General features: G+C 47.5%; 1 protein-coding gene across 2 annotated transcripts in view; it reads right to left on the reverse strand.

The window, feature by feature from the left end:
• The window catches only part of KATNAL2 (katanin catalytic subunit A1 like 2), a 92,052-nt gene that overhangs the window by 58,387 nt on the left and 19,763 nt on the right, over nucleotides 1-13,902 (reverse strand). For both annotated transcript variants that reach the window (XM_040336740.1, XM_040336735.1), the window contains exons 3-5: nucleotides 8,135-8,301; nucleotides 6,142-6,187; nucleotides 3,097-3,220 (exon numbers count right to left, since the gene is read on the reverse strand). In XM_040336740.1, the coding sequence (XP_040192674.1) occupies nucleotides 3,097-3,220; nucleotides 6,142-6,187; nucleotides 8,135-8,301 (337 nt within the window). The remainder of the gene's footprint in view (nucleotides 1-3,096; nucleotides 3,221-6,141; nucleotides 6,188-8,134; nucleotides 8,302-13,902) is intronic.

Consider the following 13,902-nt stretch of genomic DNA (forward strand, 5'->3'; position numbering starts at 1 on the left):
CTGCAGTTTTTCAGGTCTCATAACAGACAGAGGGGAGACATTTGACAGGTAAGGATACATGCAGGAGGCATCTATATCCTTATAGATCAGCACTATGGCAGTAGTTTAGAAAGGAGGAGAGTGGGATTACATCCACTTTAATGTCCATAGTTTGGATTGGGATGTCCAATATGCTCACATAGGTGTGACTGTCGGGGGTCCACAAACTTTTGCCCATATAGTGTATGTTGTCTGCTTTTCTCAGTGAGCTCCTTCTATGAAAACAGCTGGCTTAGCTTTCAGTTGGTGTAACACTCTTCCACCTTCTGACACTTGCCCCTCCCCCATGCAGTCAGAGTATGGGGTCTGATCCAGCGTCGTACCTTTGCCAGAGGATTTTCTGGAGATTCAGTAGAACACAGCTTATACAACTGAAGGTGTATTTGTACCCCTGCCCCTCTACCCTCCTGGTGAATCCTATTAGAGACTAATAGGTGGATTCAGGTAGGCGGGCGCATAGTTGCGGCGGCGTAGCGTATGGCATTTACACTACGCCGCTGTAAGTTTGCAAGGCAAGTACTGTATTCACAAAGTACTTGCCTGCTAAGTTACGGCGGCGTAGCGTAAATCGGGCGGGCGTAATGGCGCCTAATTCAAATTTAGCTGAGGGGGCGTGTTTTATGGTAATGGGGGGGTGACCTTATGTGATTGACGTATTTTACGAACGGTGCATGTGCCGTCCGCCTACATATGCTAGTGTGCATTGCGGCAAAGTACGCTGCACGGTCCTATTGGTTTCGACGTGGACGTAAATGACGTAAATCCCTATTCACGGACGACTTACGCAAACGACGTAAGATTTTCGAATTTCGACGCGGGAACGGCGGCCATACTTAACATTACTATTCCAGCTATTTGATGGAATAACTTTAGGCCTGATAATGCGTTACGTAAACGGTGTATCTGTACTGCGTCGGCCGGGCGTACGTTCGTGAATAGGCGTATCTAGTGATTTACATGTTCTACGCCGACCGCAATGAAAGCGCCACCTAGCGGTCAGCCTAAAAATTACACTTTAGGATACGACAGTGTAAGAGACTTACGCCGCTCGTATCTGAGCCTAATTTAAGCGTATCTGGTTACCAGAATACGCCTAAATTAGCGCCGGCGCCCATTCAGACTTAGGCTGGCGTATCTACTGATACGCCAGCCTAAGTCTTTCTGAATCCACCTATAAAAAGCCTTGTACACACGATCGGATTTTCTGCAGACAAAACGTAGGACTTTTGTCCGAAGGGCGTTGGCCAGGAACTTGTCTTGCATAAAAACGGCAAAGAATTGTTGGCCAGCAAACACGGAACAACGTGGTTTTCCAGCTCTTTAGCGCCACCCTTTGGGCAACTTCTGCTAATGTTGGGTTATGGTGAGCATTGCTTCGGAGCATGCGTGTTTTTACTTTGGAGTTTTGTTCTACAGACTTGTGTACACACGTTTGGATAATTCAACAACACGCGTCAGCTTGTACCCCGCTTGTAGCTTGTCAAACATGTCAGCTTGTACCCCGTTTGCTGTGTCATGTATCCTGTGTTTTTCATTTTACAATAAAAGCAACAAGTTTTGGAGTGCGGCTGTCCAGAAATCCTTCCTTCATTTTTGCATCATCCTATGCATTGCCAGCACCCGTTGGCTTCGGATTTGGTGAGGAGTAGAGGTCGACCGATATGGGTTTTTCTCTGGCCGATGGCGATATTTAGAAATCTGGGCGGCCGATATATGATGCCGATTTTTGCGGCCGATTTTTTTATTTTTTTTTGGTAGCACTGGCTCGTGGCACTGGATGGCACCAATTGGCACTGGAAGATGGCACTAGCAGGTGGCACTGATTGGCAGATGGCACTGGCAGATGGCACTAACAGGTGACACTGGCAAGTGGCACCGGTTGGCACTGACTGGCAGGTGGCACTAATTGGCACTGGCAGGTGGCACTGGGTGGCAATAGTTAGCACTGGTTGGCATTGGCAGGTGGCACTGATGGCTTTAGTTGGCACTGGCAGGTGGCACTGGATGGAAGGTGGCACTAATTGGCACTGGATGGTGGCACTGGCAGGTGGCATTGGCAGATGGCACTGGATGGAGTGTGGCACTAATTGGCACTGGATGGTGGCACTGGTAATTGCCACTGGCAGATGGCAAGTGGCACTAATTGGCACTGGCACAAAAAAATATGGTGTCACCCCCCTCAGTACAGACCCCCTCTTTCTCCAGTATAGACACCCCCCCCCTGCTACAGACACCAGAGAGCGGTGTGTGTCCCACGAGCGCGGGCCCCTCCTCCTCTGTGGGTGTAAACAGAGAGGAGGGCCGCCGCGCTGGGTGTACCAAGATGGCCGCGGCTCCGGAGCTAGGTCGAATCCGCGGTCTTTCCTGATGCTGTGACCGCGGCGGCAATCCGCAGATTGCCGCCACGGTCACAGCATCAGGAAAGGCCGCGGCTTCGGCCTAGCTCCGGATCCGTGGCACCACTAGCGGCCATGTAAAATATCGGCCTAATTTGGATAAAAATCGGCCGATGCCGATTTCTCCAATTTCTCAGATTTCTCCAAAACGGCCAAATATCGGCCGATATATCGGTCGACCTCTAGTGAGGAGATTCCTAATTGGTATCCTTGAGCGGTGATCCTTTCTTTCCAACACACATTTGTTGGCGGACAATTTTAAAGCATGCTATCCAACATTTCTTGGCGTAAAATCCGACAACAATTGTCCGATGGAGCGTACAAAATGGTCAGATTTTCCGACAACAGCCTGTCATCACACAATTCCCGTCGGATAATCCGATCGTGCGTACGGGCCTTTAGGCCAAGATTTGAACTGTATATGGGCAGGCTGAATGTACCAAGTTGATCGATTGATCAACTTGGGTACAAGCAGAATGCTGTGTTTTACCTGCGATTACCGCTAGCAGCAGCTATAGCCGCTAGCAATCATCACAGTATTCTCCTGGCTGGGACGGCGCCCCCCCAAAGTATTCTTTGGTGTAATGTACCAATCCTAAATGTTAATATCAAATACAATCGGCCCTCTTTATAAAAAAATGAAAACTGTTGTACTTCTCACCTGTCTGGAATTCTCTCCTTTGGGGGGTCTGTCTGCTGTTCTGGGATTGGTCCGAGATACCGGGCGTTGTACAATGTTATGGGTGGTGATCTTTGGAAGACCCTGAGAAATGTTACTGGCTGTTCTATGGGATGAAGTAATACAATGTAATACAAATGTATAATATGAACACAGATCACCTATTATATAAAAGGTCCAAAGTACTTTGGGCCAGATTCAGATACATTTACGTTGCTCCACGGCAGCGTAACGTATCCCATTAACGTTACACCGCCGCAGGTTTACAGCGTAAGTGCCTGATTCACAAAGCTCTTACCTGTAAACTTGCGGCGGTGTAACGTAAATCCGCTCGGCGCAAGCCCGCCTAATTCAAATGGGGCGGGCACCATTTAAATTAGGCGCGTTCCCGCGCCGAACGTACTGCGCATGCTCCGTCGGGAAAATTACCCGACGTGCATTGCGCTAAATGACGTCGCACGGACGTCATTTGTTTAGACGTTAACGTAAATGGCATCCAGCGCCATTCACGGACGACTTACGCAAACGACGTGATTTTTTAAATTTCGACGAGGGAACGACGGCCATACTTAACATGGCTTAGAACACCTAGGGCTCAGCCCTAATTTTACGCGGCGTATCTCGACGGAAACGACGTAAAGTTAGAGCAACGGGTAACGCGGACGTTCGGGAATCGCCGTAACTAGTCATTTGCATATTCTACGCCGGCCGCAATGGCCTCGCCACCTAGCGGGCGGCCTAGAATTGCATCCTTAAGATCCGACAGTGTAATTCAATTACACCTGTCAGATCTTAGGGCTAACTATGCGTAACTAATTCTATGAATCAGCCACATAGTTAGGACGGGCGGATCACAGAGATACGACGGCGTATCAGGAGATACGCCGTTGTATCTCTTTTGTGAATCTGGCCCTTTGTTCCTGAAATTCTCTATGCGAAAAATGTTTTACAAAATGATTTAACCACTTAAGCCCCGGACCTTTAGGCAGCTAAATGCCCAGGCCAGGTTTTGCGATCCGGCACTGCGTCGCTTTAACAGACAATTGTGCGGTCGTGCGACGTGGCTCCCTAACAAAATTGGCGTCCTTTTTTCTCCACAAATAGAGCTTTCTTTTGGTGGTATTTGATCACCTTTGCGGTTTTTATTTTTTGCGCTATAAACATAAATAGAGCGACAATTTTTTAAAAAAAACAATATTTTTTACTTTTTGCTATAATAATTATCCCCCAAAAACATATATAAACATTTTTTTCCCTCTGTTTAGGCCGATACGTATTCTTCTACCTATTTTTGGTAAAAAAAAATCGCAATAAGCGTTTATCGATTGGTTTGCGCAAAATTTATAGCAGTTACAAAATAGGGGATAGTTTTATTGCATTTTTATAAAAAAAAAATGTTTTACCACTATTGGTGGCGATCAGCGATTTTTTTCATGACTGCGACATTATGGCGGACACTTCGGACAATTTTGACACATTTTTGGGACCATTGTCATTTTCACAGCAAAAATGCATTTAAATTGCATTGTTTATTGTGAAAATGACAGTTGCAGTTTGGGAGTTAACCACAGGGGGCGCTGTAGGAGTTAGGGTTCACCTAGTGTGTGTTTACAACTGTAGGGGGGTGTGGCTGTAGGACTGACGTCATCGATCGAGTCTCCCTATAAAAGGGATCACTCGATCGATGCAGCCGCCACAGTGAAGCACGGGGAAGCCGTGTTTACATACGGCTCTCCCCGTTCTTCAGCTCCGGGGAGAGATCGCGAGGGGGCGGCTAGAAACGAATAGCCGCGCCGTCATCCCAGATCGCTCCCCGAGGGAATCCGCCCTCCGCACGCAGCGGAGGGGGTCCCGATCGGACCCCCCACCCGCTAGAAGGCAGGGACGTATATATACGCCCATCTGCCTGTCCGTGCCAACGTAAATAGTCGTGCGGCGGGCGTTAAGGGGTTAAAAACAGAACTTCTGGCAGACATAAAGACACAGATATAAAGTTCTGTGATCATTAAGCCTCATGCACACTGGTCGTTAAAATAACGTTAGAAAAACGCTAGTAGCTTTGCAGTGAGTTTTTCAACTTTTTTCAACGTTTTTTCAATAGCGTTTTTCTGTGTTAGCGTCTAGCGTTTTTTAGTTGAAGAAAAAAAAACATTTTGTTTTCATTGTAAAAAAAAAACACGTTAAAAAACGCTGGTGAGTGAAGTTTTTTTGAGCGTTTATCAGCATTAGAGCATTTTTACAGCTGAAAAACGTCTCTCAGAACCCACTAGTTTTGCTTTTTTGTTTTTATATATTTTTTTGGGGATATTTATTATAGCAAAAAGTAAAAAATATTGCTTTTTTTTCAAAAGTGTCGCTCTATTTTTGTTAATAGCGCAAAAAATGAAAACCGCAGAGGTGATCAAATACCACCAAAAGAAAGCTCTATTTGTGGGGAAAAAAGGACGTCAATTTAGTTTGGGAGCCACGTCGCACGACCGCGCAATTGTCAGTTAAACCGTCGTAGTGCCGAATCGCAAAAAGTGGCCTGGTCTTTGGCCAGCAAAATGGTCCGGGGCTAAATTGGTTAATGGTGCTATATACGTACCTGTAATAATATTACAAGAGAAGTATGGACTTAAAAAAACAGACATTTATATTTACCTAGGTGGATGCAGCATTGATCCAATGCTGCACCTGTCCCCCGTACACTCTGCACTGAGAACTGAGCGATCAAACACCACTGATCGCTCAGTTCTCCCATCTGCTGTGAGCAGAGAGCCATGACAGTCAGTCTCCAACTCTCTGCTCTGCCCCTCCAGCATTCACTGGGGCTCTGGGCTGTGGGGGGGATGGGAGGTGCTGGCTCAGGCTCTCAGCTGATCGGGATTGTCTATTTCCTGGCACCCATCTGTGCTTTACAGATCAGGACGCAGTAGTGATGTAAGGGTCAGCAGGAGGAACCGCTGTGCGCAGAAGTGTTCGCCAGCCTATTTCAAAACGGTTCTATAATACAGTTCTAAGGACATACAAGAGTGCTACACTTACCTTCTCAGCTTTCCTCCACTCCGTGGCTTTGAGTAAACTTTACTGTCTGTATATGCAAAAAAAATAACAGAGAAAGATTATGCTTGCATATTCATTTAATTGACATTAGTGAAAAATATACAGTATTTTTGCATGTTAAAACATTTCACATGGGGCCGTCTAGCTGCTGTGCATCCCTTCTGGTGTTTATTTTTTGTTTTTTACTTACGTAAATTACCGTATATACTCGAGTATAAGGCCTTGTACTCACGGCAGGACATGTCCGATGAAAACGGTCTGCAGACCGTTTCCATCGGACATGTCTGGCCGGGGACTGCCCGGGGACTTCTGTTCGATGGCTATACACACCATCGAACAGAAGCCCGCGCGTAAACATTACGCGGGGCGTGTCCGCGGTGTCGCCGCGTCGATGACGCGGCGACGTGGGCGGGCCGCCTTAAAAATGCTTCCACGCATGCGTCGAAGTCATTCGACGCATGCGAGGGACGGCGGGCGGCAGGACATGTACGGTAGGTCTGTACAGACGACCGTACATGTCCGGGCGGACAGGTTTCCAGCGGACTGTTTTAAAACAAGTCCGGGAAACAGTTGTCCGCTGGAAACCTGTCCGATCCGTCCCAAAATGGTCCGCTCGGGCCAACACACGGCCAAACATGTCTGCTGAAACTGGTCTGCGGACCAGTTTCAGCAGACATGTTTGGTCGTGAGTACGGGGCCTTAGCCGACCCGAATATAAGCCGAGGCACCTAATTTTACCACAAAAAACTGGGAAAACGTATTGACTCGAATATAAGCCTAGGGTGTTCATCTGCGTGCCTCACTGTGTCCATGTGCATGCCTCACTGTGTCCATGCCTCACTGTGCCCATGCCTCACTGTGCCCATTACTCACTTTCCCTCACTGTGTCCATGCCTCACTGTGCCCATGCCTCACTGTGCCCATGCCTCACTGTGCCCATGCCTCACTGTGCCCATTACTCACTTACCCTCACTGTGTCCATGCCTCACTGTGCCCATGCCTCACTGTGCCCATGCCTCACTGTGTAAATGACTATATATACGTTTAACATGAGAGTCTATGGAAGGGGCGCCCGGCTTTAAAAAAAAAAAAAAAAAACGGTGCTCCCCGGCCGTAGGTCTCCCAGACAGCACTGTATCCCCTCACTGTGTCCATGTGCATGCCTCACCGTGTCCATGCCTTACTGTCTCCATGCCTCACTGTGCCCATGCCTCACTGTGCCCATGCCTCACTGTGCTCATGCCTCACTGTGTCAATGACTATACTTACGTTTAACATGGGAGTCTATGGAAGGGGTGCCTGGCTTTGAAAAAAATCGGTGCTCCCCGGCCGTAGGTCCCCCAGACAGCACTGTGTCCCCTCACTGTGTCCATTTGCATGCCTCACTGTGCCCATGCCTCACTGTGTCCATGCCTCACTGTGTCCATGCCTCACTGTGTCCATGCCTCACTGTGCCCATGCCTCACTGTGCCCATGCCTCACTGTGCCCATGACTATACTTACGTTTGACATGGGAGTCTATGGAAGGGGTGCCCGGCTTTGAAAAATCGGTGCTTCCCGGCCGTAGATCCCCCAGACAGCAAACTTTGCACACTTGTAGAGGAAGAGTGTGGCTACATGTGTGCCAAGGTCCAGGGGACCTACGGCCAGCCGGTACCGGGTCCCCAAAGTTCGGGAGATCAGGCGCAAAAAGGTGACTCGAGTATAAGCCGAGGGGGGCATTTTCAGCGCCAAAAAATGTGCTGAAAAACTTGGCTTATACTCGAGTATATACGGTAATCCCCATAGGGTGCCATCAATTTTTACAAAATGTATGAATTCCTGGAATTCAACTTTAACAAAAAAACTAATAATAATGCTTTATAATATTTTGCACTGCCTGTCATTCCTGGAAGGAGATGTGGGTGAGGATAACACACAAAGGTATAACAATCTAAATACAAAGTATCCTTTAAAATGCATCTCTACAACATACCATCATCAGATGCCTTCTTAGTAATCTTTGGGTACTTCTGGAATTTAACGAAATAATAGCTCTCATATTCCATTAAAATGGTCTCCAGATCAATGTTATCACAGACGTCAAAGCGTCTCATACTTATTTTGGCTTCTTGTTCCAGAGTGTTTGCTGTGTCCACATAACTGCAAAAAAAAGTATAACAACCACACTTCAAGTTAAAGGCAATCTACACAAAATTTAGAAGTGAACGTCCATCTCTATCTAAATATTCTTAAAGCCTAAAGCCTCATACACGCGATCTGATTTTCTCACGGGAATTGTGTGATGGCAGGATTCTGTCGGATAATCCGACCATTTGTACGATCCATCGGACAATTGTCAGATTTTCCGACAACAAATGTGTGATGTGGGATTATCCGATCCTGTGTACACAAGTCCGTCGTAAAAAAAATGTTGCCCAAAGGGTGGCGCTAAAGAGCTGAAAAAACACAACGTTTTGTGTTTGTTGGCCGACAATTCTTTGCCGTTTGTATGCAATACGAGTTTACGGCCAACGCCCTTCGGACAAAAGTCCTACGCTTTATCCGCGGAAATTCCGATCATGTGTACGAGGCTTAAGTTTACCAGAAAAAAAACAGTAACTGGAAGATTACAGTGACGGGAGGAGGAAGATTTCTACTAAACCAGGAGACAGCAGTGCAAAGAGCACATCACATTGATTGTAAGTATCATCCCCTGATGCCCGCCCACCCCTGCCATCGTAATCTTGTGGTGCAACAACAGTGGAGAGAGCCATTACAGGCACTCATGTAGAGTGGCAACTATGCCCGCCCTATCTGCCCCCCTCTTCCAGCTTGGGAAAAGTCCTTTAAAAAAAAAAAAAAAAAAAAAAATTCCTGCGATGTACATCCTTCCACGACCCGGAACCTGCCGCTACGAACGATACAGCCTGCTCCATAGAAGGCTCTCGGGTGAATGACGCGTGAGCCGTGTGACATTTCTTTTAAAACCGAAGGGCGGGGTCACCCGTGACGTGGGCGAGTGACGGCAATACAGATAAAAGTCATTGAAAAAAATGTAATTTTTTTCAATGACTTCTCTGAATTGCCGGGACCGACAATTCATTATAGCAGCGAGTGATTTTAAATTACTTTTTTTCCATCAGAAATGACACTTTGTGCAGAGACAGTTCTAAGCACGGGAAACATGCGCTACTTCACAGGCATACGTTAGACACCCCCCCCCCCCCAGGTACGAAATTTAAAGGAATATTTCACTTTTATTGTTTCACTTTAATTATTATTAAAATCACTGCTCTCGAAAAAAAAATCAGTTTTTAAAACTTTTTTTGCATTGATACATGTCCCCTGGGGCCGGACCCAGGTCCCCAAACACTTTTTATGACAATAACTTGCATATTAGCCTTTAAAATTTGCACTTTCTAGTCCCATAGACTTTAACGGTGTTCGAATGTTCACGTGAACTTTTGGTCTGTTCGCATGTTCTGGATGCGAACCGAACCGGGGGAGTGTTCAGCTCATCCCTACTCTCCAGTTTGAGTAAATCTCCCCCAGTTTGTTGTCCTAATTGGTCCTTTCTTCCCCCTCTTCTCCTTCAGTCAGTCTCTCTCCTTGATGTGCCCTTGATCTCACCCCCAAATGGAAGGCCAGCATAGGCATGCGCACATATGGCCAGATTCTCGTACAGTGGCGTATCTTTGCGGCGGCGTAACGTATCCAATTTACGTTACGCCTCCGCAACTTAGATGGGCAAGTGCTGTATTCTCAAAGCACTAGCTCTGTAAGTTGCGGCGGCGTAGCGTAAATTGTCCGGCGTAAGCCCGCCTAATTCAAATGTGGAACAGGGGGGCGTGTTTTATGTTAATGTTCTGTGACCCAACGTGATTGACGTTTTGCACTTACGGCGCATGCGCCGTCCGTGGAATATCCCAGTGTGCATTGCGTCAAAGTACGCCGCAAGGACGTATTGGTTTCGACGTGTACGTAAATGACGTCCACCCCCATTCACGGATGACTTACGCAAACAGCGTACATTTTTCAAATATACTGAACATTGGCTGCGCCTCATATAGCAGGGGCAACTTTACGCGGGGAAAAGCCTAACGTAAACGGCGTATCTTTACTGCGTCGGTCGGGCGCACGTTCGTGAATTCGCGTATCTAGCTGATTTACATATTTCGACGCGTAAATCAGCTTACACGCCCCTAGTGGCCAGCGTAAAAATGCAGTTACGATCCTACAGCGTAAGAGACTTACGCTGGTCGGATGTAATAGAAATTTATGCGTAACTGATTCTAAGAATCAGGCGCATAGATACGACAGGTCGGATTCGGACTTACGACGGCGTACATGGCGCTGCGCCGTCGTAAGTCCTTTCAGAATCTGGGCCATAGTGTTCCGGGTGTGCCTGGGCACACCCTAATCACCTAGTGCAGGGGTGTCAAACTGGCGGCCCTCCAGCTGTTCCGAAACTACAAGTCCCATCATGCCTCTGCCTGTGAGAGTCATGCTTGTAACTGTTTTCCTTGCAATGCCTCATGGGACTTGTAGTTTTGCAACTGCTGGAGGGCCGCCAGTTTGACACCCTTGACCTAGTGCATATTAGCATTATCGCTTTGTTTGCCAGCAGAGACATGGGAAAAATCTCCCTCTTCTCCCATTTACTTACGCACTTCTCTTTCACTGTGCCAGCAGAGAGAATAATGTACCGGGGCCATATACATGTAGACATACAGGGATGTGTGTTTGAGCTTTGGGGTGCACACCCTAATGCAATAGGCTAGCCAGCAATAGCCAGCATCACTGGGCCAGATTCATGTAGATCAGCGGATCTTTAGATCCGCTCGATCTACGTGTTTTACGATCCACCGGTGCAATTTAGCGAGGCTAGTGCAGTATTCACAAAGCACTTACCTCGAAAATTGCACAGTCGGATCGTAACTCCCCCGGCGGAAGGCAAATTCCGCGGCTAGGGGGAGTGTACAATTTAAATCAGGCGCGTTCCCGCGGCGATTTAACTGCGCATGCGCCGCCGGCGAAATTTCCCAGTGCGCATGCTCCAAATGACGTCGCTAGGACGTCATTGTTTGCGGCGGCTACGTCAATTGCGGCCATCCGTATTCCCGATCGACTTACGCAAACGACGTCAAAATTTGAATCTCGGCGCGGGAACGACGGCCATACTTAACATTAGCTACCCCTCATATAGCAGGGGTAGCTATCCGCCGGAAAAAGCTGAACGCAAACGACGTTAAAAAAAAGCGACGGGCGGGCATACGGACTTGAATCGGCGGTTCTCCTCATTTGCATATCCGACGCGTAAAAAAAAGCGACGACACCTAGCGGCCGGCGGTAGATTGCAGCCTAAGATTCGACTGGTGTAAGTCACTTACACCAGTCGGATCTAAGGGAGATCTATGCGGAATCTGATTCTATGAATCAGCCGCATAGATCCGACCGGCTGGACTCAGAGATACGACGGCGGATCAGGAGATACGCCGCCGTATCTCTTTGATGAATCTGCCCCCCTGACTTCTTATTTGGTAAAATAAAAGTATAATATGTAATTACCTTTAAATGTATACTTGCAATTGTTCCAGTTTCTGGTTTGCTGAGTATGTGTATTCTATTCTATTCTATTGTATTCTATTCTATACAGAATATCATTCTCCAATCCTCCTGAGGAAACCAGTTACCCATGAAACATCTAGAGGAACTTTGTGAATCCCTTTCCCTTGGGGCGGATTCTGTTCTGATGAGCAGGGGGATCAGCTCACGGAGGATGACCTCCGATCCGATTCACTCAAACAGAAAAGGACCGATCACCTTCTATTTTTTTAATTGGACCCAGAGGTAGGTGGGTGTGAACAGACAAAAGTCCGTTTACACATGCCTAACCATAGGAATGTATGGACCATCTCATCAGGTCCTCCTGAAAAACAAGTAGACCCAGGGCTGGTGCAAGGATTTTTGACATCCTAGGCGAAACCTCAATTTGCAGCCCCCTTGGCTCCACCCCCTTTGTCCTGCCCATGTATACCCCACCTTTTTAAAGAAACGCCCATCAATGCAGCCTCACCAGTGCCCATCAATGCAGCCTCACCAGTGCCCACCAATGCAGCCTCACCAGCGCCCATCAATGCAGCCTCACCAGCGCCCATCAATGCAGCCTTGTTTGCTTGCTTCCATTCATTCATGAGGGACACAGACACAGTCTTCCGTGCTCTATATACGAACGGATCGGTGGCTGCCTGCTGATGTTGAGACTTGGTTGCTTGTTGGAGTAGGAACACCAGTGGCCGGGCGTCCCTAGGCAGCAGTGCGCCCTAGGCGGCTGCCTAGTTTGCCTAGTGGTAGCACCGGCCCTGAGTAGACCTGATTGGATCGCCAGTGTGAAAAGGGCCTAACAGTCACCATGCAAACATAGGAGTGTTTCAGAATGAGGCTATGAAGCCTCAAATTTGATTAGAATCATAGTAAGTACTGATTATAGGCTTCCACTAATGAGGGAGGATGTTTGATATATTGGAGAACTTTTAAGCTGTATTTTATCTACAATATGTGAATGTCTTGTTGTAATCCTTGAATACCTCCAAAGTCCATTTGACAACAAATTGACTAGATTTTTAAGGGATGTGGTACCCTTATTATACCTGAAAATTCCCAATAGTAATTACTTTAAAAGAGAAGTATGCAAATATTTTTAATTTTAGAATCATATTTACCTAGGTGGATGCAGCATCAATCCGATTCTGCATCAGTCCCCCGCCAGCTCTAAGGCTGAGAACCGAGCGATCAAACACTGCTGATCACTCAGTTCGCAGCGCTTATTGAGCAGAGAGCTGGTGACTGTCAGTCATCGCTCTATGCTCTGCCTCCCCATGCTCACCGGATCGCTGAGCTGTGGAGGGGGCGGGATCGGCCGGCTCAGGCTCTTAGCGGTTTACTGAGAGGCTGAGCCGGCTGTCAGTCCAGGCATGTGGATGGATCCCGACCATATGATTGTGATCTTTCCCAAGCCTGGACCGTCTATGTGATGTCAGGTGACAGCGGGCTTCAGCCCACTAGCAGCTGAAAATGGGTCACAGGAGGGCAGAACGAATTACACTCCTGTGATCTACAGGAGACGTACAGTCAAACGAGTTGTGATATGTGATATATTAACTGCTTAAGGACCGCCTCCTGCACATTTACGTCGGCAGAATGGCACGGCTGGGCACATGCACGTACAGGTATGTCCTCTGCTAGTGCCCAGCCGTGGGGCGCGCGCCCGCGACCCGGTCCGAAGCTCCGCAACCGGGACCCGATCGCCGCTGGAGTCCCGCGATCGGTCCCCGGAGCTGAAGAACGGGGAGAGCTGTGTGTAAACACAGCTTCCCCATTCTTCACTGTGGCTCTGTCATCGATCGTGTGATCCCTTTTATAGGGATACACAATCGATGATGTCACACCTACAGCCACACCCCCCTACAGCTAGAAACACATATGAGGTCATACATAACGCCTTCAGCGCCCCCTGTGGTTAACTCCCAAACTGCAATTGTAATTTTCACAGTAAACAATGCATTTTAAATGCATTTTTTGCTGTGAAAATGACAATGGTGTCAAAATTGTCCGAAGTGTCCGCCATAATGTCGCAGTCACGAAAAAAATCGCTGATCGCCGCCATTAGTAGTAAAAAAAATTTTTTTTATAAAAATGCAATAAAACTATCCCCTATTTTGTAAACGCTATAAATTTTGCGCAAACCAACAAACGCTTATT

Source organism: Rana temporaria, chromosome 1 (genome assembly GCF_905171775.1).
Source record: "Rana temporaria chromosome 1, aRanTem1.1, whole genome shotgun sequence".
NCBI lineage: Eukaryota > Metazoa > Chordata > Amphibia > Anura > Ranidae > Rana > Rana temporaria.